General features: G+C 33.1%; 1 protein-coding gene across 1 annotated transcript in view; it reads left to right on the top strand.

The window, feature by feature from the left end:
• The window catches only part of LOC143231891 (atrial natriuretic peptide receptor 1-like), a 204,730-nt gene that overhangs the window by 115,481 nt on the left and 65,344 nt on the right, over nucleotides 1-23,905 (top strand). Inside the window, exons 4-12 of the mRNA XM_076466669.1 lie at nucleotides 234-369; nucleotides 1,840-1,931; nucleotides 2,517-2,649; nucleotides 3,079-3,160; nucleotides 7,012-7,138; nucleotides 8,388-8,462; nucleotides 8,876-8,953; nucleotides 9,538-9,642; nucleotides 13,791-13,862. Of these exons, the coding sequence (XP_076322784.1) occupies nucleotides 234-369; nucleotides 1,840-1,931; nucleotides 2,517-2,649; nucleotides 3,079-3,160; nucleotides 7,012-7,138; nucleotides 8,388-8,462; nucleotides 8,876-8,953; nucleotides 9,538-9,642; nucleotides 13,791-13,862 (900 nt within the window). The remainder of the gene's footprint in view (nucleotides 1-233; nucleotides 370-1,839; nucleotides 1,932-2,516; nucleotides 2,650-3,078; nucleotides 3,161-7,011; nucleotides 7,139-8,387; nucleotides 8,463-8,875; nucleotides 8,954-9,537; nucleotides 9,643-13,790; nucleotides 13,863-23,905) is intronic.

The following is a 23,905-nucleotide window of genomic DNA, read 5'->3' as shown; positions in this document are numbered from 1 at the left end:
ATACTAGGACATTTCAAATTTGAACTTATTTGCGCCAGATTCAAGTAACTTTATTTAACAAATTATTTTAAAATATTTGTATTTATAGAATATTTAGGACGTTTTCTGTCAATAAAATATTTTCCTAAAGTTGTATGCACGAATTTTAACATTTTTTAAATTTTGAAATATTTGTTAACACATCAAGATGAGCATTTCGAATTTTTTATATTTTTTTTACATTTTTTGAGCAGGTGAACACTTTTGTAACGGCTGTCCACGAAGCTGTTCTTCTGTACGTCTTGGCGGTAAACGAAACGTTAAGGGAGGGATTTAACATTACAGATGGACAAGTCATCACAGAAAAAATGTGGAACAGGACGTTCGAAGGTGAACTATTTAACACAACTGGTCACAAAACTTACGTGTTAAAAATTATCTGAAAAAAACGTTTGAAATTTTAAACTTTTGAACCATTTGGTAAAAGATTCAGAATATTTCATCTTTCATTTTGAATTTGAATCTAAAACGTATTTCACTCATAAAGATGATGATTTAGTTTTACCTACAGAAATTTGTTTGTACCCTGCATAAAAATTCTGCTTGTTATGCATACTGCTGAATTAAAAAAGGAACTGGTGTATCTAGTATAAGGTACTTTTAATATATTATTGATACGAGTGTTTCTCTTGGTCACAAAACAGTTTGTTTATTTGTTTCTGGATATTCAGACAGAGCTGCTTAAGAACTTATTGATGGATTAGAGGGAAGAAGGGTAGTCAACAGCAAACGCCGTCAATTCTTGGGCTACTTTTGTCTGGCCGTATAACACAATTTGACTGTTACACTTATAACGCACTGAAGGCCTCAAAGTGACGATAGCGATTAGGTTTTTTTTAACGGTAAAGTAATGACGGACCCACAGATTCACGATCCAGCACGTTAACCTCAGATTAACTCAGTGAAAAATAAAACAAAGGTGACGTACTTAATTACTGTCTAGTTTTAAAATTCAAGAAACTAAAAAATGGTAGTAATCCGCTGTTGCTTAGATTCAGAGAAAGTGAACTGACATTTTATAATCTTTTAAAAATCATAGTTTTCCACTACTTTCATATCAGTTTGAAAACAAAGTAAAATAAGTGTTGGCCAAGCAGCTCGTATTTCACCTAAGTATCACTAATCGATAACCATCTTTGTTGAAGAGAGGATAGTAAATATTGTGTGTTTGTTCTTGAAGCCTCATGCACTGTTGATTGATTGCTGTTAGTTTGGCTCTATGTGGGCGATATGACATATATACAGAGTAAAATGAGCCTGCGGTGGCACAGCGGTATGGGTGTGGACTAACAACGTCAGAAACCAGGTTTCGATATCCGTGGTGGACAGAGATAGGGCATTGTGTAGTTTGTGCTTATTTACAAATGAACAAACACTCATTTCCATAGGACACATGAACTGTTAGTTGGAAGTGTTCATGTCTTATTTAAATCGTGCAAACAATTAGCTAGAAACGAAGAGGTGTCGTATCATTATTCTTTGAGAAAGGTTAGGACTCGTACACCTTTAGACCGAAATATTGCCATCAATAGATGTGTTTCCATTGACGGATTTAAGGTCGAGTGGGCCCAGGGACTAATAACTTTTATGGGCCCTACGTCGTATATAATTTTACATAAAGTTGAATTATCAATGGGTCCCCCATTAAGACCATAGGCCCAACGGTCCAAACGTTATATCAAAATACGTCAGATATATGCCAACATATGTGGTTGTCTCTTCGAAACCACATACAAAGGTCATTGCATTCGGGACCTTTTCAAGAATGAAACTAACGTGCTTTTCTCTTCCCGTATTTAGGCATAACTGGTAATGTTAGCATAAACAGTAATGGAGACAGAAATGCTGACTATGCACTTATGGACATGAATCCTAAAACTGGAGTCTTTGAGGTGAGGTTTATATGGGAACCGTAAACAATTTCAGAAAATCAGAAGTAGTTTTAGAAAGCTTCGGATATGTTTTTTATTATTAATTTCATTTCGTCATTAATGTTATTGTAATTAATTAGATAAGAGTAAATGTACACTTCATAACGATTGTAAGAACTAGACATTTAAAAAAAAACTATTTGAAAGGAAAATAAGACAGACAGTTCAAATAAGATATAATTTAATAACTGAAAGTTGGTATAGTGTTTTTCGGTCGATTCATTCAAAATGATAAACGCTGTAGATATATTTTTTATCACGTTACGTGAAACGTGGATCAGTTAGCTTTCTATAAGTGAGTTTGATGTTGTATATGAATCGACTTTATAACAGCTATCTATGTCGGTTGAATACAAATATTTTTATTTGCTAAAACAAAAAGCTGTTAAGTACAACAAAAATAGGAAAACACCTTTAACAGTAAGCTGTTCGATGTTAGAAAATGTAACTTTTGTTTGTTAAAGCTTAATTCTGTCTAATTTCCTTCTTTAGCGCATATTTCATTATAATCCAGACGTGAAATTGAATTTTTTTTTTTGTTGTTAGCCGGTCGCCATGTATTACGGCGCCAGTAAACAGTTTATCGATATCAAAGGAAAGAGCATTCACTGGGCGGGTGATCGCCAGGGGCCGCCACCTGACACGCCTCCATGCGGATTTGATGGCGCAGAATGTCCAGGTACTTCCTTTTTAAATTAAAATTACTCAAACCATTCTTTATATTTCTCTTCGTCAGTGTAAATAAATTGCAAAATGTTCAAACTGTAATAAAACTTATCAGGAGTGTATTTTAAAACGACGTTTGTAACAATATTTCGTCAGGCTTATATAACAATATTTACTATTACAGTAATGAATTCGTTAAAAAAAAACCCTCCGTGTTTTCATTTGGATTTTGAATACATATTTGAGTCTTTAATGTAAACTTTATTAAACACAACTTTCGGAATTAGAAAGACGAAATAATTAACCAAGTAATGTATTATGTGTAAACATATATCTAATTCTCCTGGTTTTAACAAACTGAGATAAATTAACGTGCTGTTTAGACAATTGTTTATTGTTAACAATTTAGAGACACCTCAATATGGTATTGTTATCATTTCAGAGACACCTCAATATGCCATTGTTACTGCAATATTGGCTGCTTTGTTAATTGTACTCTCCATAATTTCCATCTTGGTTTATAGGTAAGATAAAGATCTAATAGGAATTCCAAACGTATTTGTTTACCCCTCGTGTATTGCTTAAATCAAGTTTATGTGTTTCATTTAAGTTGATAAACTAAAACTTAATAGCACAGTTTAACATGGATTGTTTGTTATTAGCTGTTAATAAAAAGTGCTTTGTTGTTATTTTGTTTTCTTTAACAGATCTTAGGAGGCGCTGAGGTTATTTCATTTAAATTGTTTTAAATTTTTAGTTTCGAAGAAAAGAGTGGAATTGTTTACCTTTGCTTTGAATATCGTGAGTTGCGGGTGGCAAATGTATTTATTGATAGATTAATATCCATTCGAATCCCGGTCGCACCAAACATGCTCGTTCTTTCAGCCGTGGGGGCGTTATAAAGTGACAGTCAATCCCACTATTCGTTGGTAAAAGAGTAGCCCAAGAGTTGGCGGTGAGTGGTGATGACTAACTGTCTTCCCTCTGGTCTTACACTGCTAAATTAGGGACGGCTAGCACAGATAGCCCTCGTGTAGCTTTGTGCGAAATTCAAAAATGAACAATATACATCCGCTGTTTTAATGGCATTATATGGTATGCTACTTACTTCCAATGCTAGACCTAATATTCGACACTAAAAAACTCGCGCTGTACGCGCTAAGTTCTTTCTTTTTTCATAATTCCAGTCAAACAAAAGCATTGTTTGAATGAAGACTTCGCAGTTTATAGAAAGCTAGTATTCTGCGACTTCCAGTTTTATTTTATCCTTCCAAGATGATCTGCGCGGATATAATTTAGAGACAACAGTACACTATTCAAACTGCGCAACGTGACACTCACTCTTTACTAACACGGTATAATTTACCACACGAGACGACGGTGCAAATGTTTGTACTTAGAAAAAATAATGTTAGGAAGCGACGTCTCGTTGTATTTAATGACATCATTTTTGGAGGTCGTTTTATTTATCCTTTATTTTTATTTTGTTAGCTATTTATCATTCGGAAAAATGCAATTTTCAATTTTCCCTCTGTTAATCATATCAGTCGCAAAAACATTTTTATTTTTGTCTCTATTTATCATATCAGTAACAAAGAACTTTTTATTTTTTGTCTGTTTTAATCATATCAGTCACAAAGAACATTTCTTGTCTCTGTTAATTTTATCAGTAACAAAAAATTTATTTTTTGTCTCTGTTAATCATGTCAGTTACAGAGAACATTTTTATTTTTTGTTTCTGTTATTTTATAAGTAACAAAAATTATTTTTTGTCTCTGTTAATCATGTCAGTCACAGAGAACATTTTTATTTTTTGTTTCTGTTATTTTATAAGTAACAAAAATTATTTTTTGTCTCTGTTAATCATGTCAGTAACAAAGAACTTTTTTATTTTTTGTCTCTGTTAATTATATCATTCACAAAGAACATTTTCATTCTTCTCTCTGTTAATCATATCAGTAACAATGAACATTTTTATTTTTTGTCTCTGTTAATCATATCATTTATAAAGAACATTTCTATTTTATGTCTCCGTTTATCATATTAGTCACAAAGATCTTATTATTTTTGTCTCTGTTAATTATATCAATCACAAAGAACATTTCTGTTTTTGTCTGTGTTAATGATATCAGTCACATAGAACATTGTTGTCTCTATTCATCATTTCAGAAACAAAAAACTTTTTATATTTGTCTTTATTGATCATATCAGTAACAAAGAACATGTTTATTTTTGTCTCTGTTAATCACATCAATAACAAAGAACTTTTTATTTTTCTCTGTTAATGATATTACGCACAATGTACTTATTATTTCTCTTTCTGTTATTCGTATTAGTCACAAAGAACATTTTTCTGTCTCTGTTAATCATTTCAGTCACAAAATACTTTTTATTTTTCGTTTCTGTTAACCATATCAGTCACATAGAACATTTTTGTTTTTTCTCTATTCATCATTTCAGAAACAGAAAACTTTTTTTATTTTTGTCTCTATTTATTATATCAGTCACAAAGAACATTTTTTGTCTCTGTTAATTTTATCAGTAACAAAAATATTATTTTTTGTTTCTGTTAATCATGTCAGTCGCAAAGAACATTTTTATTTTTCGTTTCTGTTATTTTATATCTAACAAAAAATTATTTTTGTCTCTGTTAATCATGTCAGTAACAAAGAACATTTTTTCTCTCTATTCATCATATCAGTAACAAAGAACATTTCTATTTTATGTCTCCGTTTATCATATTAGTCACAAAGAACTTATTATTTTTGTCTCTGTTCATTTTATCAATCACAAAGAACATTTTTTTTTGTCTTGTTAATGATATCAGTCACAAAGAATTTTTTTCATTTTTTATATCTGCTAATCATATCAGTCACATAGAACATTTTTGTTTCTGTCTCTATTCATCATTTTAGAAACAAAAAACTTTTTATATTTGTCTTTATTGATCATATCAGTAACATAGAACATGTTTATTTTTTGTCTCTGTTAATCATATCAGTCGCAAAGAACATTTCTGTTTTTTGTCTCTGTTAATCATATTAATATTTTTATCTTTTCTGTTAATGATATTACGTACAATGAACTTATTATTTCTCTTTCTGTTAATTGTATCAGTCACAAAGAACATTTTTCTGTCTCTGTTAATCATATCAGTCACAAAAAACATTTTATTTTTGTGTTTGTCAGTCATATCAGTCACAAAAAACATTTTTATTTTTCGTTTCTGTTAATCATATCAGTTATAAAGAACATTTCTATTTTATGTCTCCATTATTCATATTAGTCACAAAGAACATTTTTATTTTTGTCTCTGTTAAATTTATCAATAGGAAATAACTTTTTATTTTTTGTTTTTGTTAATCATATCAGCCACAAAGAACATTTCTATTTTCGTCTCCGTTTATCTTATTAGTCACAAAGTACTTATTATTTTTGTCTCTGTTAATTATATCAATCACAAAGAACATTTCTGTTTTTGTCTGTGTTAATGATATCGGTCACAAAGAATTTTTTCATTTTTTATATCTGATAATCATGTCAGTCACATAGAACATTTTTGTCTCTATTCATCATTTCAGAAACAAAAAACTTTTTATATTTGTCTTTATTGATCATATCAGTAACAAAGAACATGTGTATTTTTTGTCTCTGTTAATCATATCAATATTTTTATTTTTTCTGTTAATAATATTATGCACAATGAACTTATTATTTCTCTTTCTGTTAATCGTATCAGTCACAAAGAACATTTTTCTGTCTCTGTTAATCATATCAGTCACAAAAACCTTTTTATTTTTGTGCCACCTGTCAATCATATCAGTCACAAAGAACATTTTTATTTTTTGTTTTTGTTAATCATATCAGTCACAAAGAATATTTTTATTTTTTGTTTTTGTTAATCATATCAGTCACAAAGAACATTTTTATTTTTTGTCTCTGTTAATCATATCAGTCGCAAAGAACATTTCTGTTTTTTGTCTCTGTTAATCATATCAATATTTTTATTTTTTCTGTTAATGATATTACGCACAATGAACTTATTTCTCTTTATGTTAATCGTATCAGTCACAAAGAACATTTTTCTGTCTCTGTTAATCATATCAGTCACAAAAAACTTTTTATTTTTGTGTCTGTCATTCATATCAGTCACAAAGAACTTATTATTTTTGTCTCTCTTAATTATATCAGCCACAAAGAACTTTTATATTTAAATTTTATTCCAACCCTAAAGATCCTCGTTCTGCTTAACGTAATGAACATGTTTTATCAGTAAATATTTTATTACAACTTATGTTCATCTGAAATTCTTTATCTTCAGTAACCATCTCCAAATCTTTTTTCTAATCTTCTCCATAACTTTTTCTATCTCTAGGCACTACAAGTTTGAGGCTGAGATTGCTTCCATGAGCTGGCGAATCAAAGCTGAAGAACTCACGATGAATATGGCCTACAAACGCCATTTTGATTCCAAACTGAGTTTCACAAGACTTAGTGGTTCCGTAAGAAATAATTTTATGCAAAACTCTAATAATCTGAATAAATGTACATACTTTACTCTTTGTTTGTTTTGAATTTCGCACAAAGCTATTCGAGGGCTATCTGTGCTAGCCGTCCCTAATTTAGCAGTGTAAGACTAGAGGGAAGGCAGCTAGTCATCACCACCCACCGCCAACTCTTGGGCTACTCTTTTACCAACGAATAGTGGGATTGACCGTCACATTATAACGCCCCCACGGCTGACAGGGCGAGCATGTTTGGCGCGACGGGGATGCGAACCCGTGACCCTCAGATTACGAGTCGCACGCCTTAACCCATCTGGCCATGCCGGGCCCTTTAAGAAGTCTGAAAAGAAAAACTGGTTTCTACAAAAAAAATCGAAGGTCCGTTTTTAGTTATTTAGTATTAAATGATGAACAAGACATAGTAAACGAAGTGTAATAAGAGCAACAGCTACGATAATTTTGAAAGAAATCGAAGGACTGTGTTAAGCCTCGTTAAATAATGTATACAATACGCTCTTTATCTAGAGTGCGAGATTTAGTGATCACAGCTCGGCATGGCTGTGTGGATAAGGCACCTCGACTCGTAATCTGAGAGTCGCGGTTTCGAATCCCCCTTACCCCAAAAACATGCTCGTCCTTTTAGCCGTGGGAGCGTTATAACGTGACGGTCAATCCCACTATTCGTTGGTGAAAGAGTAGCCCAATAGTTGGCGGTGGGTTGTAATGACTACCTTCCTTCCTTCCTTCCAGTATTACACTGCAAAATTAGGGACGGTTGGCGCAGATAGCCCTCGTGTAGCTTTGAGCAAAATTCAAAACACCCAAGCAAATTTATTAAATCATAAACAACGAATACCGTGTTGTTGTTGTAGCTGATTTCGACCGAACAGCAAGTGTAGTATCTCTGTAACTTTATTGCATCAAACTGTAATATTTTCTGACACCAGTCCTTTGCTCTATTCTTGAAAGAACCAAATTTGCAGTGAATAATCATTTTGTCCATAACCCATGATATGTTGTTTTTTTTTGTTAAGAGCAAATATGCCCAATGAGCCTACTTATGGTGTGTCTACTACAGAATACAACCTCGAATATTAGTGTTGTGAGCTCTCATGCTTATGGCTGTGACACAACTGTAAAATGAAGGCTCAGTTATTAAAGTGTCTTGACTAAACGTTTACTAAATATCCATGTTCAGATTGTTCAGAATTATTTTCGAAACTCTCTTGTTTTTACCAATTTCAAGAATTCCTTCTCTTGCGGAACGTTAACCTTAGCAGATCCAAGTCGACAAATTTTCACTAAAACAGCGTATTATAAGGTAAGATTGTTTAAAAAATATTCATAATTTCTTTGTCAAAAAAAATTAAAAAAAAGTTAAAAGTTTTCTTAAGTTTCTTTTTCTATTTAAAGGATAACGAAGAACAAATATACAAAGTAACTTGACACTAAAAACCTTTAAAACTGATATTATGAAAACAAATTATAACTTATACATCAAACTTAAAAATATACAAAATTAGTCTTAATTTTTCATTTCATTTTTCGTAAAAAAAGTAAAAGATATTCTTTTTTTCCTGCAGTTTTGATTCTTCGCTCGTATTTTGTTACTTTGTCATTGTCGTTTGTTACTGGTGAATAGTAGCTTTTAAAATCGGATAATTATAATATTAGGGTTACATCAACTAGGTAAAATAAAAATAAATTGAACTTAACGTTTTCCAACTTTTTCAGTCCACCTTGGTTGCAATTAAACCACTGAATAAGACAAAAATTGAGATTAATAGACCGTTTTTATTGGAAATCAGAAAGGTATGTTTTAACTAAGAAATTACTTAGTTAATTTATTTTTGCTAGTTTACTTGTGCAAATGTAATTAACTAAGTTGTCTAACTAAAAGACAATTTACGTTGTAAGAGTTTTATCTATTATCTTATTTAGCGTCATCTATTGGACTTATTTGAACTTTAAATAAGATATAATTTAAACATTAATTTTTGAATTTAATCCTATTGAGAATTTATTTTATCGAATAACTTTATTAATAATCGTTCTTTATAATCATTATAGTCTCTTAACTAACATTTAGAAGACGCTTTTATCTAAAGTTTACCTGTGACTAATTTATTTATAAAATAGAATAATGCTAATACGACAAGGGCAAATTATGAATAACAACTAATGCTAATAAATAAAAGGCATATATTAAACTTTAACTATGTCATCGAAACTACAGTAAGGAAAATATTGGTTAATCATAAAAGTCTTTTTGTTATTTTTTGATATCAAATCCAAATTCTTATGTTTTGATATAAACAAAATACAGTGATAATTTCCCAATAAATATACGTAGTAAATACTTGGGACTAGTAAAAATATATATTTTATATTTTCAGAATAAAAGTCTGCAACACGATCATATTGCAAGATTCATCGGCGTATGCGTAGATTCTCCTGCGTGTTTTCTAATTACTGAGTACTGTCCGAAAGGAAGTTTGCAGGTAAAAACAAGGAACAAAATACGTAGTAAATGAAACAGCTAAATTACAAGTTTCATTTTGTAAGAATAAACCTCTCTATTTTAATGTACTTTTAAAATTTATTAAAAGCTAATAATATTTCAAATCAGAGTAACTTAAATTATTTACCTCGAATACAGTAACGATACCTGTTAACAGCTTTTTTATTATTATCAAGATTAATATTAATTAATGTTTAAGAATTTTAGAAACGTAGAAGAAACTTTATTTTGATAATATTAACAAAAGCGTTCCACTGCCTTTTTTATGGTTTTAATAGAGTTTATGGATTCTTACATTTTATCGTGTTCCAAAAACTCATATTAAATTGAATACTTTGTTCTGATAAAACTCGTGTTGTACGAATAGGGCAACAATACTTCTTTTCTTTGACGGATTGTCTAGGCAGAGGATTATTCATGATGAAACTTTGTAGTTTCCGTCCATTCTGCAAAGTTTCATTACTTATCTTCTCTAACAGACAATAGATGGCGCGATATTCAGGATTTCATATTTTAAAATTTATATTGATAAAATCTTATTGTCAATTATACCGACATCTGAAAACTTCTTGTAGTAACGTTTCAATACGTTTTTATCTAATTTCAACAAATGTTTTTTGAGGTGCCAACAAAGTATTACAAAATTAATATCAGTATGTGTGCATAAATGCTCTAAATGTGTTTGTTTCAGAGCGGAAATATATACTCAACTGGTGTACAATAAAACACGAGAACATATTTAACGTTCATGTACTCAAGGTTAATTTTAGTTGTTTTTTTTAATCTTCAATATATTTAATTAATTTATAATTCCTTTACTATATCTTACATTTATCGGTAAAGCCTTTATTGTGCCTTATATTTACGGGATGAATCCTTCACTACATCTGACATTTATCGGTTTATTGTGCCTTACATTTATCGGTGAAGCCTTTATTGTGTCTTATATTTATTGGGTTAATGCTTCACTACATCTTACATTTATTGGTAAAGCCTTTATTGTGTCTTATATTTACTGGATGAATCCTTCACTACATCTTACATTTATCGGTTTATTGTGCCTTACATTTATCGGTGAAGCCTTTATTGTGCCTTATATTTACTAGATGAATCCTTCACTACATCTTACATTTATCGGTTTATTGTGCCTTACATTTATCGGTGAAGCCTTTATTGTGTCTTATATTTACTGGATGAATCCTTCACTACATCTTACATTTATCGGTTTATTGTGCCTTACATTTATCGGTGAAGCCTTTATTGTGCCTTATATTTACTAGATGAATCCTTCACTACATCTTACATTTATCGGTTTATTGTGTCTTACATTTATTGGTGAAGCCTTTATTGTGTCTTATATTTATTGGGTGAATGCTTCACTACATCTTACATTTATCTGTTTATTGTGCCTTACATTTATCAGTGAAGCCTTTATTGTGTCTTATATTTATTGGGTTAATGCTTCACTACATCTTACATTTATCTGTTTATTGTGCCTTACATTTATCAGTGAAGCCTTTATTGTGTCTTATATTTATTGGGTTAATGCTTCACTACATCTTACATTTATCTGTTTATTGTGCCTTACATTTATCGGTGAAGCCTTTATTGTGCCTTACATTTATTGGTAAAGCCTTTATTGTGTCATACAATTACTGGATGAAACCTTTACTGTCTTACATTCATCAGGTGAAACCGCCATTACTCGTGCATCATATCATAACAATTTCGTGATATAATTCCTTCAAATAGAGAGGAGGCAGAACAATACGTACCCTATTTTAGCTTCACGAAATGGACCCTTTTATTTCAGAAGGAAAGAAAATCATATGCAAACCGATACCTCAAAAATCGCTTCGTTTAGCTTTTCAAGCAGGCACGACACTGTGTATACGATACAAGAGTTTGAAAACTAGTTTTCAGTTACAGTGTTATGACGTGGGGAGAGTGTTAAATTACAGCTTTATGACGTATAAATAGTTATGAAGTGTTGTGTTCGCAACACTGACTTATTTGTTAGTCATTTATTTATCAGAACATCTAACTTTGAAAATAGAAGACACGTATATACACACATAGCAATGGAAAACGAATATGATCCGTAAACAAATTATTGGCTTTATATAAACTGAAATAAATTCGCATCAAGTAACTCCAGTATTTTGATGACTAAAAATATGAAAAATTTTCGATAAAACACGTGTTTCAGTTATTGATATTTCCAAGTATAATTAAAATCTTAAATTACTTACATTAGATATACAAAGTCGCCCTAGTGACGTGGTTGAGCAATACATTATCTGTGTTTTGGTCATGTGCCTGGTTTATAAACGCTGTTGATTCTTAGGAGAGAAGGACAGTATTGATAGAATTTGGCGCATACCTAAACGCAACACTTATATTCGGCGTTGGCGAGCTCTTTTCCTGAGGCCAACTTTTGTGGTCTTTAACTTCTGGTGCTGGTTCAAAGTTGGTTTAATACAATTAACTGTCCGAAGAATTGGCATCGAAATATAGAAAATGGCAGCATCTATGAGCAGCGTGACAGGTGTGACAGGTGATTTACAGTATATAAATGTACATGCAGCAACTTTTTTGTTTATTTTAAAATATAATCACCATAAAACACAACTTTTGAATATAAACAAGTTTGTTCTAACTGACAACGTTTCGAGCATCATTCTTCTTGGGACTTAATATGAAAGTAAAACTAATCATGGCGATTTGTTGTTTGCAATTAAGCACAAAGCTAAACAAAGGGCTATTCTGTGCTCTGCCCTTCGCGGATATCGAAACGTGGTTTATAGCAGTAAAAGATTGTTTATTTGTTTGTTTTAAATTTAGCACAAAGTAATACGACGGCTATCTGTGCTAGCCGTCTCTAATTTAGCAGTGTAAGGCTAAAGAGAAGGCAACTAGTCATATTGACCCACCGACAACTTTACGGTTACCCTTTCACCAAAAAATAGTGAAATTAACCAGAACCTTACAACGCACAAAGCTTTACAATCTTGCCTGTAATTCATAATCTATGTTACTAACATTTTCCTACTATAATTTGAAGTACTTCTAGACAAAATGGATATTTTTGGTTTATTTGGTAGTTTTTGTATTGTGGTTACGAAACTGGTCAAAATGACCAATTTTACACAAATTTGGGAAAGTAACTTTTGCAGATAAAATATAAAGATACATTGAAAAAGTTCGAGCTTATTTAGGAGATTTTACAGGTTATACCAAAGACATTTTTTATTCTTTAAATTTAAAAATTATTTTTTCTCTTTAACATGAAAATCGCTGTATGCTAGGACCAATTACTACTTTGATTCTATATAATAAAATATTAATTTTCAGCAACAATTCTGTATTATAAATTATGATGTTTTCTTTGCAAAAGACTTATAATATTTGCTTAAAGCTTGCCAAATTTGTTTAAAGAAAGTAAGTCGATTCTCATCAACTCTGTTAATTGGTCCTTTCTTATTAGACACAACAATTCGTTACATTTTTACCTACGCAACAAACAAACTAACTAAACTAATTCGTTTGTCTTTGCATTAATACAGTGAATTAAGTTGAAAACGTTCACTATTTTTACACAACATTTTTTAATTCTCGGTTTTATATAGTAGATTAAGTTAAAAAACTTATTATTTTCACGATTTGTTTGTTTGTTTTGAATTTTGCGCAAAGCTATTCGAGGGCTATCTGTGGTAGCCGTTCCTAATTTAGCAGTGTAAGACTAGAGGGAAGGCAGCTAGTCATTACCACCCACCGCCAACTCTTGGCCTTCTCTTTTACCAACGAATAATGGGATTGACCGTCACGTTATAACGCCCCCACGGCTGAAAGAGCGAGCATGTTAGGTATGACGGAGATTCGAACCTCGGATTACGAGTCGAACGCCTTAACACACTTGGCCATGCCGGGCCACTTCTCTCATTGAGGCAGCAGATTAAGTTAAAAAGCTCTTTGTTTTAAAGAAGTGATTATGTGATGAATCAACACTTCAGATCAACCTCTGATAGAAATGACTATGTGTAACAATCCAACTTTAAACACCCGCTTTGTTATTACTAAATTGTTTGAATAAATATCTTAAATCTATTTATTTCTTTGTTGTTGTAGGATATACTAGAAAACGATCAGATACAGTTGGACTGGACGTTTCGTTACTCTCTGATGCACGACGTGATAAAGGTAGGATATACTAGAAAACGATCAGATACAGTTGGACTGGACGTTTCGTTACTCTCTGATGCACGACCTGATAAAGGTAGGATATACTAGAAAACGATCAGATACAGTTGGACTGGACGTTTCGTTACTCTCTGATGCACGACCTGATAAAGGTAAATTTTCCATTCACTGGCTACAAAGTAGGATCGCCATCAGTATATATCATCAGCAGAATATATACCATATAATTTATTTAAAAGCATAAACTATATGTCAATATTGACTGAAGTGATTCAGAAATACTGGATCAGTCAGTTGAAAGAGTTGTATAAGTTTTATCAGTTTTATCAGTTTTATAAGTTGTATCAGTTGAAAGAGTTGTATAAGTTGTATCAGTTAAAAGAGTTGTATAAGTTGTATCAGTTGAAAGAGTTGTATAAGTTGTATAAGTTGAAAGAGTTGTATAAGTTGTATCAGTTGAAAGAGTTGCATAAGTTGTATCAGTTGAAAGAGTTGTATAAGTTGTATCAGTTTTATCAGTTGTATAAGTTGTATCAGTTTTATAAGTTGTATCAGTTTTATCAGTTGTATAAGTTGTATTAGTTTTATAAGTTGTATCAGTTGAAAGAGTTGCATAAGTTGTATCAGTTGAAAGAGTTGTATAAGTTGTATCAGTTGAAAGAGTTGTATAAGTTGTATCAGTTTTATCAGTTGTATAAGTTGTATCAGTTTTATCAGTTGTATAAGTTGTATCAGTTTTATAAGTTGTATCAGTTTTATCAGTTGTATAAGTTGTATTAGTTTTATAAGTTGTATCAGTTTTATAAGTTGTATCAGTTGAAAGAGTTGTATAAGTTGTATCAGTTGAAAGAGTTGTATAAGTTGTATCAGTTAAAAGAGTTGTATAAGTTGTATCAGTTTTATCAGTTGTATAAGTTGTATCAGTTTTATAAGTTGTATCAGTTTTATCAGTTGTATAAGTTGTATTAGTTTTATAAGTTGTATCAGTTTTATAAGTTGTATCAGTTGAAAGAGTTGTATAAGTTGTATCAGTTGAAAGAGTTGTATAAGTTGTATCAGTTAAAAGAGTTGTATAAGTTGTATCAGTTTTATCAGTTGTATCGTTGTAAAAGCTTAAATTCTTCCTCTCTTATCTTCAAACGTAACCTTTCATAAAACAACGAGAAACAGATAAACTGATAAATATTAGTATAGCTTTAACAAAGTTACCAGTTTTTATCAATCAACGTTTTAACTATTATTTAATTTCGACATTCGTTTGTCTCGTAATTGGCAGTTGTGCAAAAAGGTTTTCAGGTCTTCAGTTCATCAGGTTTGGGGAGGTAAGTTTTGTTTTTTTGTTTTTTTTTAACTTCGCACAAAGCTACACGAGGGCTATCTGTGCTAGCCGTCCGTAATTTAGCAGTGTAAGACTAGAGGGAAGGCAGCTAGTCATCACCACCCACCGACAACTCCTGGGCTACTCTTTTACATACGAATAGTGGGAGTGACCGTCACATTATAACGCCCCCACGGCTGAAAGGGCGGGCATGTTTGATGCGACCGGGATTCGAACCGGCGACCCTTGGATTACGAGTTGAACGTCTTAACACACTTGGCCATGCCGGGCAAGTACACTTGTTCAGATGATCTGTGTTCAACACGAGATGATTTCGCCTGTTTTATTTCTAAACCAGCAGAAATCGTAAGAGTGGAATATAATTATATAGGTGATTTCAAATATGTAAATAATGCACGATATAGTTAAGTTTTGGTTCTTTTTACCGAAGTTGAAAATGATATATATATAATTAGAACTTCTAACTAATAAACGAGGAGTAATATTCGCCACATAAATTATTTTATACTACGAAATTTTCTGTCTTAAATATTTCTTGTAAAATCGTAGTGAAGTTCAACAGAATGTTTGGGTTAAGTGGACAGTTAAACTAATCTTTAATCTTGTATAATTCAGGTGGCGTAAAGAAATTACAACAACAATGAGTGAAAAAAACGAAAATAAATTCTGAACAAAAATAAACATATTTTCTCTCAGTGTGCGTGCGTTATGTAAGTAAATGTTTAATTAATCAGGTGGATTTAAGTTCTTTGTACACAGGGTTATAACAATGCAACAACACATAGATATATATATATACTATATTTGTATGTTTACATATTTATAACTATTTTGATGACGAGAAACCCACTTAAAATAAAAATGTATCTCAGAACGGCTGGTATGGATATTAACACGTATCCTTATGAAACACAGATTTATAACAGTGCTCAAAAATATATTTATACAGATCCAATTATATATGATTGCAGGTTTATAAGAATGCCCGATAACATAAATCTCTGCCCCGCTAGTACAGCGGTAAGTCTACGGATTTACAGCGCTAAAATCAGGAATTCGATTCCCCTCGGTGGACTCAGCAGATAACCCGATGTGATTTTGCTATAAGAAAACACACACACAGTAACAGAAATCAATACCTTTTTGACTGTATTTCTATATACTTATAACAATATTCAACACATACATCTATATGTGTGCAACTGAATACATACAGATTTATAACAACACACTTCTTTTTGTTTTCTCTTTTATGATTACAGATTCGAATAATTTAGAATTAATCTCATTATGAGACTATAGTGTTTCTGGTGTTTTTCTAATAAAACTACAATTTCAGGTATTCATTCTCGAAGTTAACGGAAATCTGGTCCGACTTGGCCAGGTAAGTTAAGGCGTTCGACTCGTAATCTGAGGGTCGCGGTTTCGAATCTCTGTCGCACTAAACATGCTCGCCTTCTTAGCCGTGGGGGTGTTATAATATTACGGTCAAACCCACTATTCGTTAGTAAAAGTGTATCCCAAGAGTTGGCGGTGGGTGGTGATGACTAGCTGCCTCCCCTATAGTCTTACACTGCTAAATTAGGGACGGCTAGCACAGATAGCCCTTTAGTAGCTTTGGGCGAAACATAAAACAACCAAACCAAGAACAACAAACTTTTAGCTTATAACTCCGTCATCTCTTGATCGATTTTAGATCTATTTTCAGCTTTGGAATCAAGAGGTCAAACCCTTTCGATTGATTTATTCGACTACACAAAGGGTCTCATAGATTTATTTGTTCTAATCGTGCCTAAAAGAATTTGAGTTTGAAGAAAATCTCGTAGAGATCCTGACGAGTAATAAAATTGAATCGGATATGCACGCGCAGCGCGCTTGGTATCGCTGGCCCTCATAAACGTAACTAATAAAAAAGAAAGTGAAGGTCTTATAGATTAATTAACTCTAATGGTGTCTAAAATAATTTCAAGTGCCACTGCTTTTTAAGATTCCTGCTTGCTTACTGTTGTATCGGTTAGTACGAAAGAAAGTAATTCGTAAAAATTATTGTATCTATCTGGTGTTTACGCAATGATTTTGTATTGTGAAATTGGATAAAAGATTTTAGTTGCTTACTGTTACTATGTGTAACAGGTAACGTGAATCAAAAATAATTTTTTCTAGTCAAAAACATCGTTACAGTCGAAGACCTTGGGGGCGTTATAATGTGACGGTCAATCCCACTATTCGTTGGTAAAAGAGTAGCCCATGAGTTGGCGGTGGGTGGTGATGACTAGCTGCCTTCCCTCTAGTCTTACACTGCTAATTTAGGGACGACTAGCACAGATAGCCCTCGAGTAGCTTTGTGTGACATGATTTTTGAGTCCCCAGCTAGTACAGCGGTAAGTCTCTAGATTTACAAGGCTAAAATCAGGGGTTCGATTCCCCTCGGTGGGCTGAGCAGATATTCCGATGTGGCTTTGCTATAAGAAAAACGCACACAATATATTTTATAATTATTAAAGGCACAAAACGCGCCATTTCTAACTCTTTCAGAGTTGTGAAGTAATTCGTATTTTTTATTTATTTAAACGTAAGTAAATAACAGATTTACTGCACGTTCTAAGTTTCGGTTTAAGATTTCGTTGTGAAACTTCGAACAATATATTTATTGTCTTGAGGTTTCCAAAAGTGAAAACAAAAAACGATAGATAGCAAGAGATACTAAAATGTGCACGGGAGATTGTTAGGCTTACACAGTGCTTAGTATAATATAAAATATAGATTGTTAGGCTTACACAGTGCTTAGTAAAATATAAAATATAGATTGTTAGGCTTACACAGTGCATAGTAAAATATAAAATATAGATTGTTAGGCTTGCACAGTGCTTAGAAAATATAAAATATAGATTGTTAGGCTTACACAGTGCTTAGAAAATATAAAATCAATAAGCTTGGATCATTGAACTCCTATCTTTGATGGTCGATTTATTACGCTATTAGGCTCCAATAGAGCGAAAGAATCAGCGGTAGGTTTTCGTTCTCTCTCGGTTATTTTGATATAAATGTGAGTCTTTGCAAGCTTCAAATCTAAGACACTAACGACGTATAGGTTTTGAGTTAAGCAAAGACTTCATTTACTGAGCTAGCAACAAGAGCGAAAGCAGTTCACGTAATGTTTATTTGTTGCTAGGAAAGTGTGGCTGCTTATTCCCAGAACAGCCCGGTTATGCTCTAGTAGGAACTGAAGATCACATTTCGACGTGCAGCTTTAAAGTGGATTACGTCCCTCACATGTCATTTGTTGTTAGACGGACGATATCAGTTAGTTTTGTCCTTACCACGCTATTCTTTTTTCAGTGGCTAATACAGACTTATTCCGAGCTTGGCTATACCACTTCGTTTTGCTGGTGTCTCGAGATACTGCTCGGTTCTCAGACAATCTTCACAATTCGTGTTCTTCTTTTTTTTTCTTCTGTATCTTAGTTTCGATAGAGAAGTAAGTTTTCTTTACATTAAAATTTTACCTTTCGAATTTCATGATATATTTTTCTTTTCATATTCTAGTCTTTCTTCTTCGCTTTCCTAAGTTCTGTATTGGATTATATTGATATCACTACACGACTTTCTCATTTGTTTTCACTTTAAAGTACATTCCTGAGCATATATTAGTTTGAATCGCCCATGTTCTTTCCTATCTATTTCTCAATGTTGTTTGATCTTCTGTGTGTGTGTGTCTGTTTAAAGCTTTTTTGCTTTAATATTTCAACCTCATGTTATGTAATATTACGAGATCTAATAAATACTAATCTAATAAATGTATGGATCAGAAGTCCTGAGACAAACATTGAAACATTACTCACAGTGATAGGTCCGGCATGGCCAGGTGGGTTAAGGCACTCGACTCGTAATCTGAGGTTCGCGGGTTCGAATCCCGGTCGCACCAAACATGCTCGCCCTTTCAGCCGTGGGGGGCGTTATAATGTGACGGTGAATCCTACAATTCGTTGATAAAAGAGTAGCCCAAGAGTTGGCGGTGGGTGGTGATGACTAGCTGCCTTCCCTTTAGTCTTACACTGCTAAATTAGGGACGGCTAGCGCAGATAGCCCTTGTGTAGCTTTGCGCAAAATTAGAAAACAAAAACTTACAGTGATCAAGCTGCCCTCTATACAAAATGTCATATCTACGTTTTGTATATTGTTAACATACTTACCATTAGGAGAAATTGATACAAAAACCCGTCCTGTTATCTTTGCTGGAACTTAACATTAGTCGGTTTATTGGATATTTTTATCTTCTATTATGCATAATGTGATTCCAAAACAATATTACTGTTATCAATAACTCTACTCGCATTTTGTCAGCAAATGTTGAACTATCAGACCATAAACGAAACAGAAGATCTTTTGAGGAGGTTATATCTGTATTGTACATACAGTATTCACAAATTCAACAGTCGTGTGATTGAGGATTATTTCGTGTACTGCAGTATTGATTGAAAATAGGAACTAGGGGAGTTTATCTATATATATAAAATATTCATTGATTAGACAGTCAAGAAACTAGAGGGCGTTATCTTCGTATATATATATAATATTGATCGAAGAAACATTTGAGTGATTAAAAGAGATTATTTGTGTGTATGAAACATTGACTGGTAAAACAATAGAAAGACTAAATGAGTTATCTTTACGTATAAGGTAATCACTAATTCAACAATTGAGTGCTTAAAGGTTATTATATGTACTTAGTATTGACTGACAGTCGAGAAGGTTGTATTCTGTAGACTATACTGATTCGTGAGACAGTTGAGGGGTTAAATGAGATGACCTCTGTAACATTCGAAGTGTTAAAGGTTATATTTGTGACAGTCAAGGTGTTAAAGGATATTAACTTTGTGACAGTAGAGGGGTTAAATGAGATTATCTCTGTGACATTCGAAGTATAAAAGGTTATATTTGTGACAGTCGAGGTGTTAAAGGATATTAACTTTGTGACAGTAGAGGGGTTAAATGAGATTATCTCTGTGACATTCGAAGTGTTATAGGTTATATTTGTGACAGTTAAGGTGTTAAAGGATATTAACTTTGTGACAGTAGAGGGGTTAAATGAGATTACCTCTGTGACATTCGAAGTGTTAAAGGTTATATTTGTGACAGTCAAGGTGTTAAAGGATATTAACTTTGTGACAGTAGAGGGATTAAAGGTTATCTTTACCTATCTGATATTCACCAGTTCAACAGTGGAAAGGTTAAGGGTTATGCAATGTTGGTTGATGAGACAGTCAAGCGACTGGAGGAGTTTATTAACATTTTCTGATATACTGCTCTAGGACAATTTCTTTCAGTTCAGCCCCTGGTGGCACAGTGGTTATTCTGCAGACTTACAACGCTAAAATTCAGGTTTCAATGCCTGTTGTGGGCAGAGCACAGACACCTCATTTTTCAGCTTTGTGTTTAATTACAAACAACAACAAATCTTTCATTTTACAAAAGTTCTAAGAGCCGTGACAAAACACCCGTTTCGGAAAATAGAAACACTGTTTTATTTATTATTCAAAAACTGTAACCGTTACCCCTGAAATACAGATCTTTACGTGACGTTTCCACCAAAAGCATGTCGTCATTTCTTGTTGTCTCCCAGTGGTTCAGCAGAAAGTACGTGTGCTTATAAAGCTAAAAACCGAATTTCGATAACCGTGGTAAACCGAGTCGCAGATATTTCGTTGTGTGGCTTTGCGCTTAACAACAAACGAAACCGGTGTTGTTGTTTTTTATTATTTTGCACATAGTATATTATACGTGATCTGGTTGTTTGCAAATATTTGCTTTACAAGTTTCTCACTTGTTCTAAACGATTCAAACGCGTTGAATATGTGACTCAGCACACGCGTTATTTATTTACAGCGTTGAAACCTAAACTGGGTATATAATGGTACACTTTGCGCATTTGGAAATCAGGTTATATATAAACAAAGGAGCATTTATCTGTTCGTATATTTATAAGTGCGTCTACGTGATTAGCATAATTACCCCAATTAATGCTTCTGGGGGGGGGCGTTGCAAACATTAAAGGGGCGATAACTACAGTATCTGTACAGTTCGGGTTCTATTTTTCATGTGTGATTCGTTGATTTCGGTTTTAATAAATAGGTGTTTTTTTTTTAATTTTTCCTTTTCAACTCGGCCTGGCATGGCCAAGTGTGTTAAGGTGTTCGACTCGTAATCCGAGGGTCGCGGGTTCGAATCCCGGTTGCACCAAACATGCTCTCCTTTTCAGCCGTGGGAGCGTTATAATGTAACTGTTAATCCCACTATTAGTTGGTAAAAGGGAAGGCCAAGAGTTGGCGGTGGATGGTGATGACTAGCTGCCTTCTCTCGAGTCTTACACTGCTAAATTAGGGACGGCTAGTGCAGATAGCCCTCGAGTTGCTTTGCGCGAAATTCAAAAACAAGCAAACAAACCTTTTCAAGTCAAAAGTGTGGAAATAAAAGTGGATTATTATTGTTATCACACAAAGTAAGCTTTATAAAAATAATAATTACACAAGGGAGCTTTAATTCAGTTATGCCAGTTTTTAAAACGTACACAGAGATTCAACTTGCAAACATAAATATTTTCTGAAACTGATTCCTCCAGAGAGCCAATACGAGGACCACATACAAAATGTAGTAAAATATTTAAAGCTAATAACTGTTTAGGTAACTAGGTCTCCGTTGGTTTCGCGACTGTACATCACATATCTTGTACTAGAACAACGCAATTATCTCTGGTTAAATTATTCTGATAAATAATACACAATCAATATCGACTCAGACACTGTGATTATTTATTCACGAAAACCACAGTGAAAAAAAAGTCAAATGATACGTTTATTTTCTGTGTTGTTACTATGTTTTTTTACATCGTAAATACTTAAGGATTTTTTTCATATGGATATTGTGGTAGTATTACAAATACCCTTACCATTCTTGTTTGTTTTCTTACAGCAAAGCCACATCGGGCTATCTGCTAAGCCCACCGAGGGTAATCGAACCCCTGATTTTAGCGTTATAAATCCGGAGACTTACCGCTGGACTAGCGGGGGCACCATTCTATTCTTAACAACTACCATATCTGAGCTAAGATTTAGCTTATTTCAACTTTACTTTGATACAAAAGAATATAATTTCTTTTAGTAGGACACTGAACTCGCTATCTCAGGGTCGTGAGTTCGAATCCCCCGTCACACCGAACATGCAAACCATTTTAGCCTTAGGAGCATTGTAATTTGACCGTCAATCTCACTATTCATTGGTAAAAGAGTAGCCCAAGAGTTGATGGTGGGTGGTGATGAATAGCTGTATTCCCTCTAGCCTTACACTGCTAAATTAAGGACGGTTAACGCCGATAGCTCTCGTGTAGTTGTGCGCGAAATTCAAAACAAACAAAGAAATTATTTTAGTACAAACAAATGTAGTTTATTGACCTGAAAAATACAACGCTTGGTGGTATTGGTTACATGAAAATGACCAAGAACGAGTGAAATCGTTCTTTTTAGGTCAGTGAATTATATTTTTCTCGTTAAAAAAGCTTCGCGTATTATTAAATTACTTATTATGATAATCACACAACATTATTCAACGCTTTAATTTTCACTGTATTTAAACAAGTGCGTCTCTCGTTATGCTTTCACTGTTCACTTCTCATTCTACAGTTTCTACCAATTATTATTCTGTTGTACTCTTCTTTTTCGTTGGTTCACAGAGACGTAGTTAAAGTTGGCTATTTTGTGTCTCGATTTTGATTGGCTATTGTTTCAGTTGCTGTTTATTTTTTTCATTTTCAGGTGTTGACGGCCTGGGGGCCAAATTACTTGGCTCGTGAACTGCGGGTCTCTGGTTCAAAGACCGTTACCAAACACATTTGTCTTTTCAGCCAATAGGACGTTATGATGAGACAACCAATTTCACTGTTTGTGGGTAAAGGAATTGCCCTAAAAAACTGGTGATTGAAGTTGTCGACTCGTGCCTTCCTTTCAGTCCATCACTTATAAATTTAAGAACAGCTAGCGAGTATCTTTGTGCGAAATTCAAACAATAGTTTGTTTCATATTAAATTGTTGTTGTGTTTTTTTATAAGGGGTTGTTCTTACGAGTTCTACTTAAGATAACTTTTGGAGTTTTAATCTACTTGACGTTGTTGTCCTTTGAATTAAGCACAAAGCTACACAATAGGCTATCTGTGCTCTGCCCACCACGGGTATCGAAACCTGGTTTTTAGCGTTGTAAGTCCGCAGACATACCGCTGAGCCACTGGGGGGTTCTACTTGACGTACACACGTAACATGGAAGAGGTACCCTTTCTAACAAATATAGAGACATTTTTATTTCCTGTCTAGTATCGGTAATAATAAATTGAACATGGTTTGTGAAACAACAACACATACGTTTAGTAAAACACTGCTAATTGAAAAGATACGATCAAACACTTGGTTTTGTAATGTTTGCTGAAAAGTAAAACATTATAATATTTTTTTCCTTACCATCCAACACTTAATGTTTTGTTAAGTTATAAAGATATTTAATGTACTGGATATTCAGATACATTTACATAGTAAATCAACCGTGTTCTCTTACTTTAAAAGTGACCAAACAGGGCTAAAGCATCATATTCTGTTTTGACATACGGTTTTGATATTTGAATAAAGGTTTACGTTGTGGGACAAACAATAAACAATATCAT

This window comes from Tachypleus tridentatus, chromosome 11, assembly GCF_004210375.1.
Source record: "Tachypleus tridentatus isolate NWPU-2018 chromosome 11, ASM421037v1, whole genome shotgun sequence".
In the NCBI taxonomy this organism is placed as follows: Eukaryota; Metazoa; Arthropoda; class Merostomata; order Xiphosura; family Limulidae; genus Tachypleus; species Tachypleus tridentatus.
The sequence above is the reverse complement of the archived record's forward strand: the minus strand, read 5'-3'. Positions and strand labels throughout refer to the sequence as shown.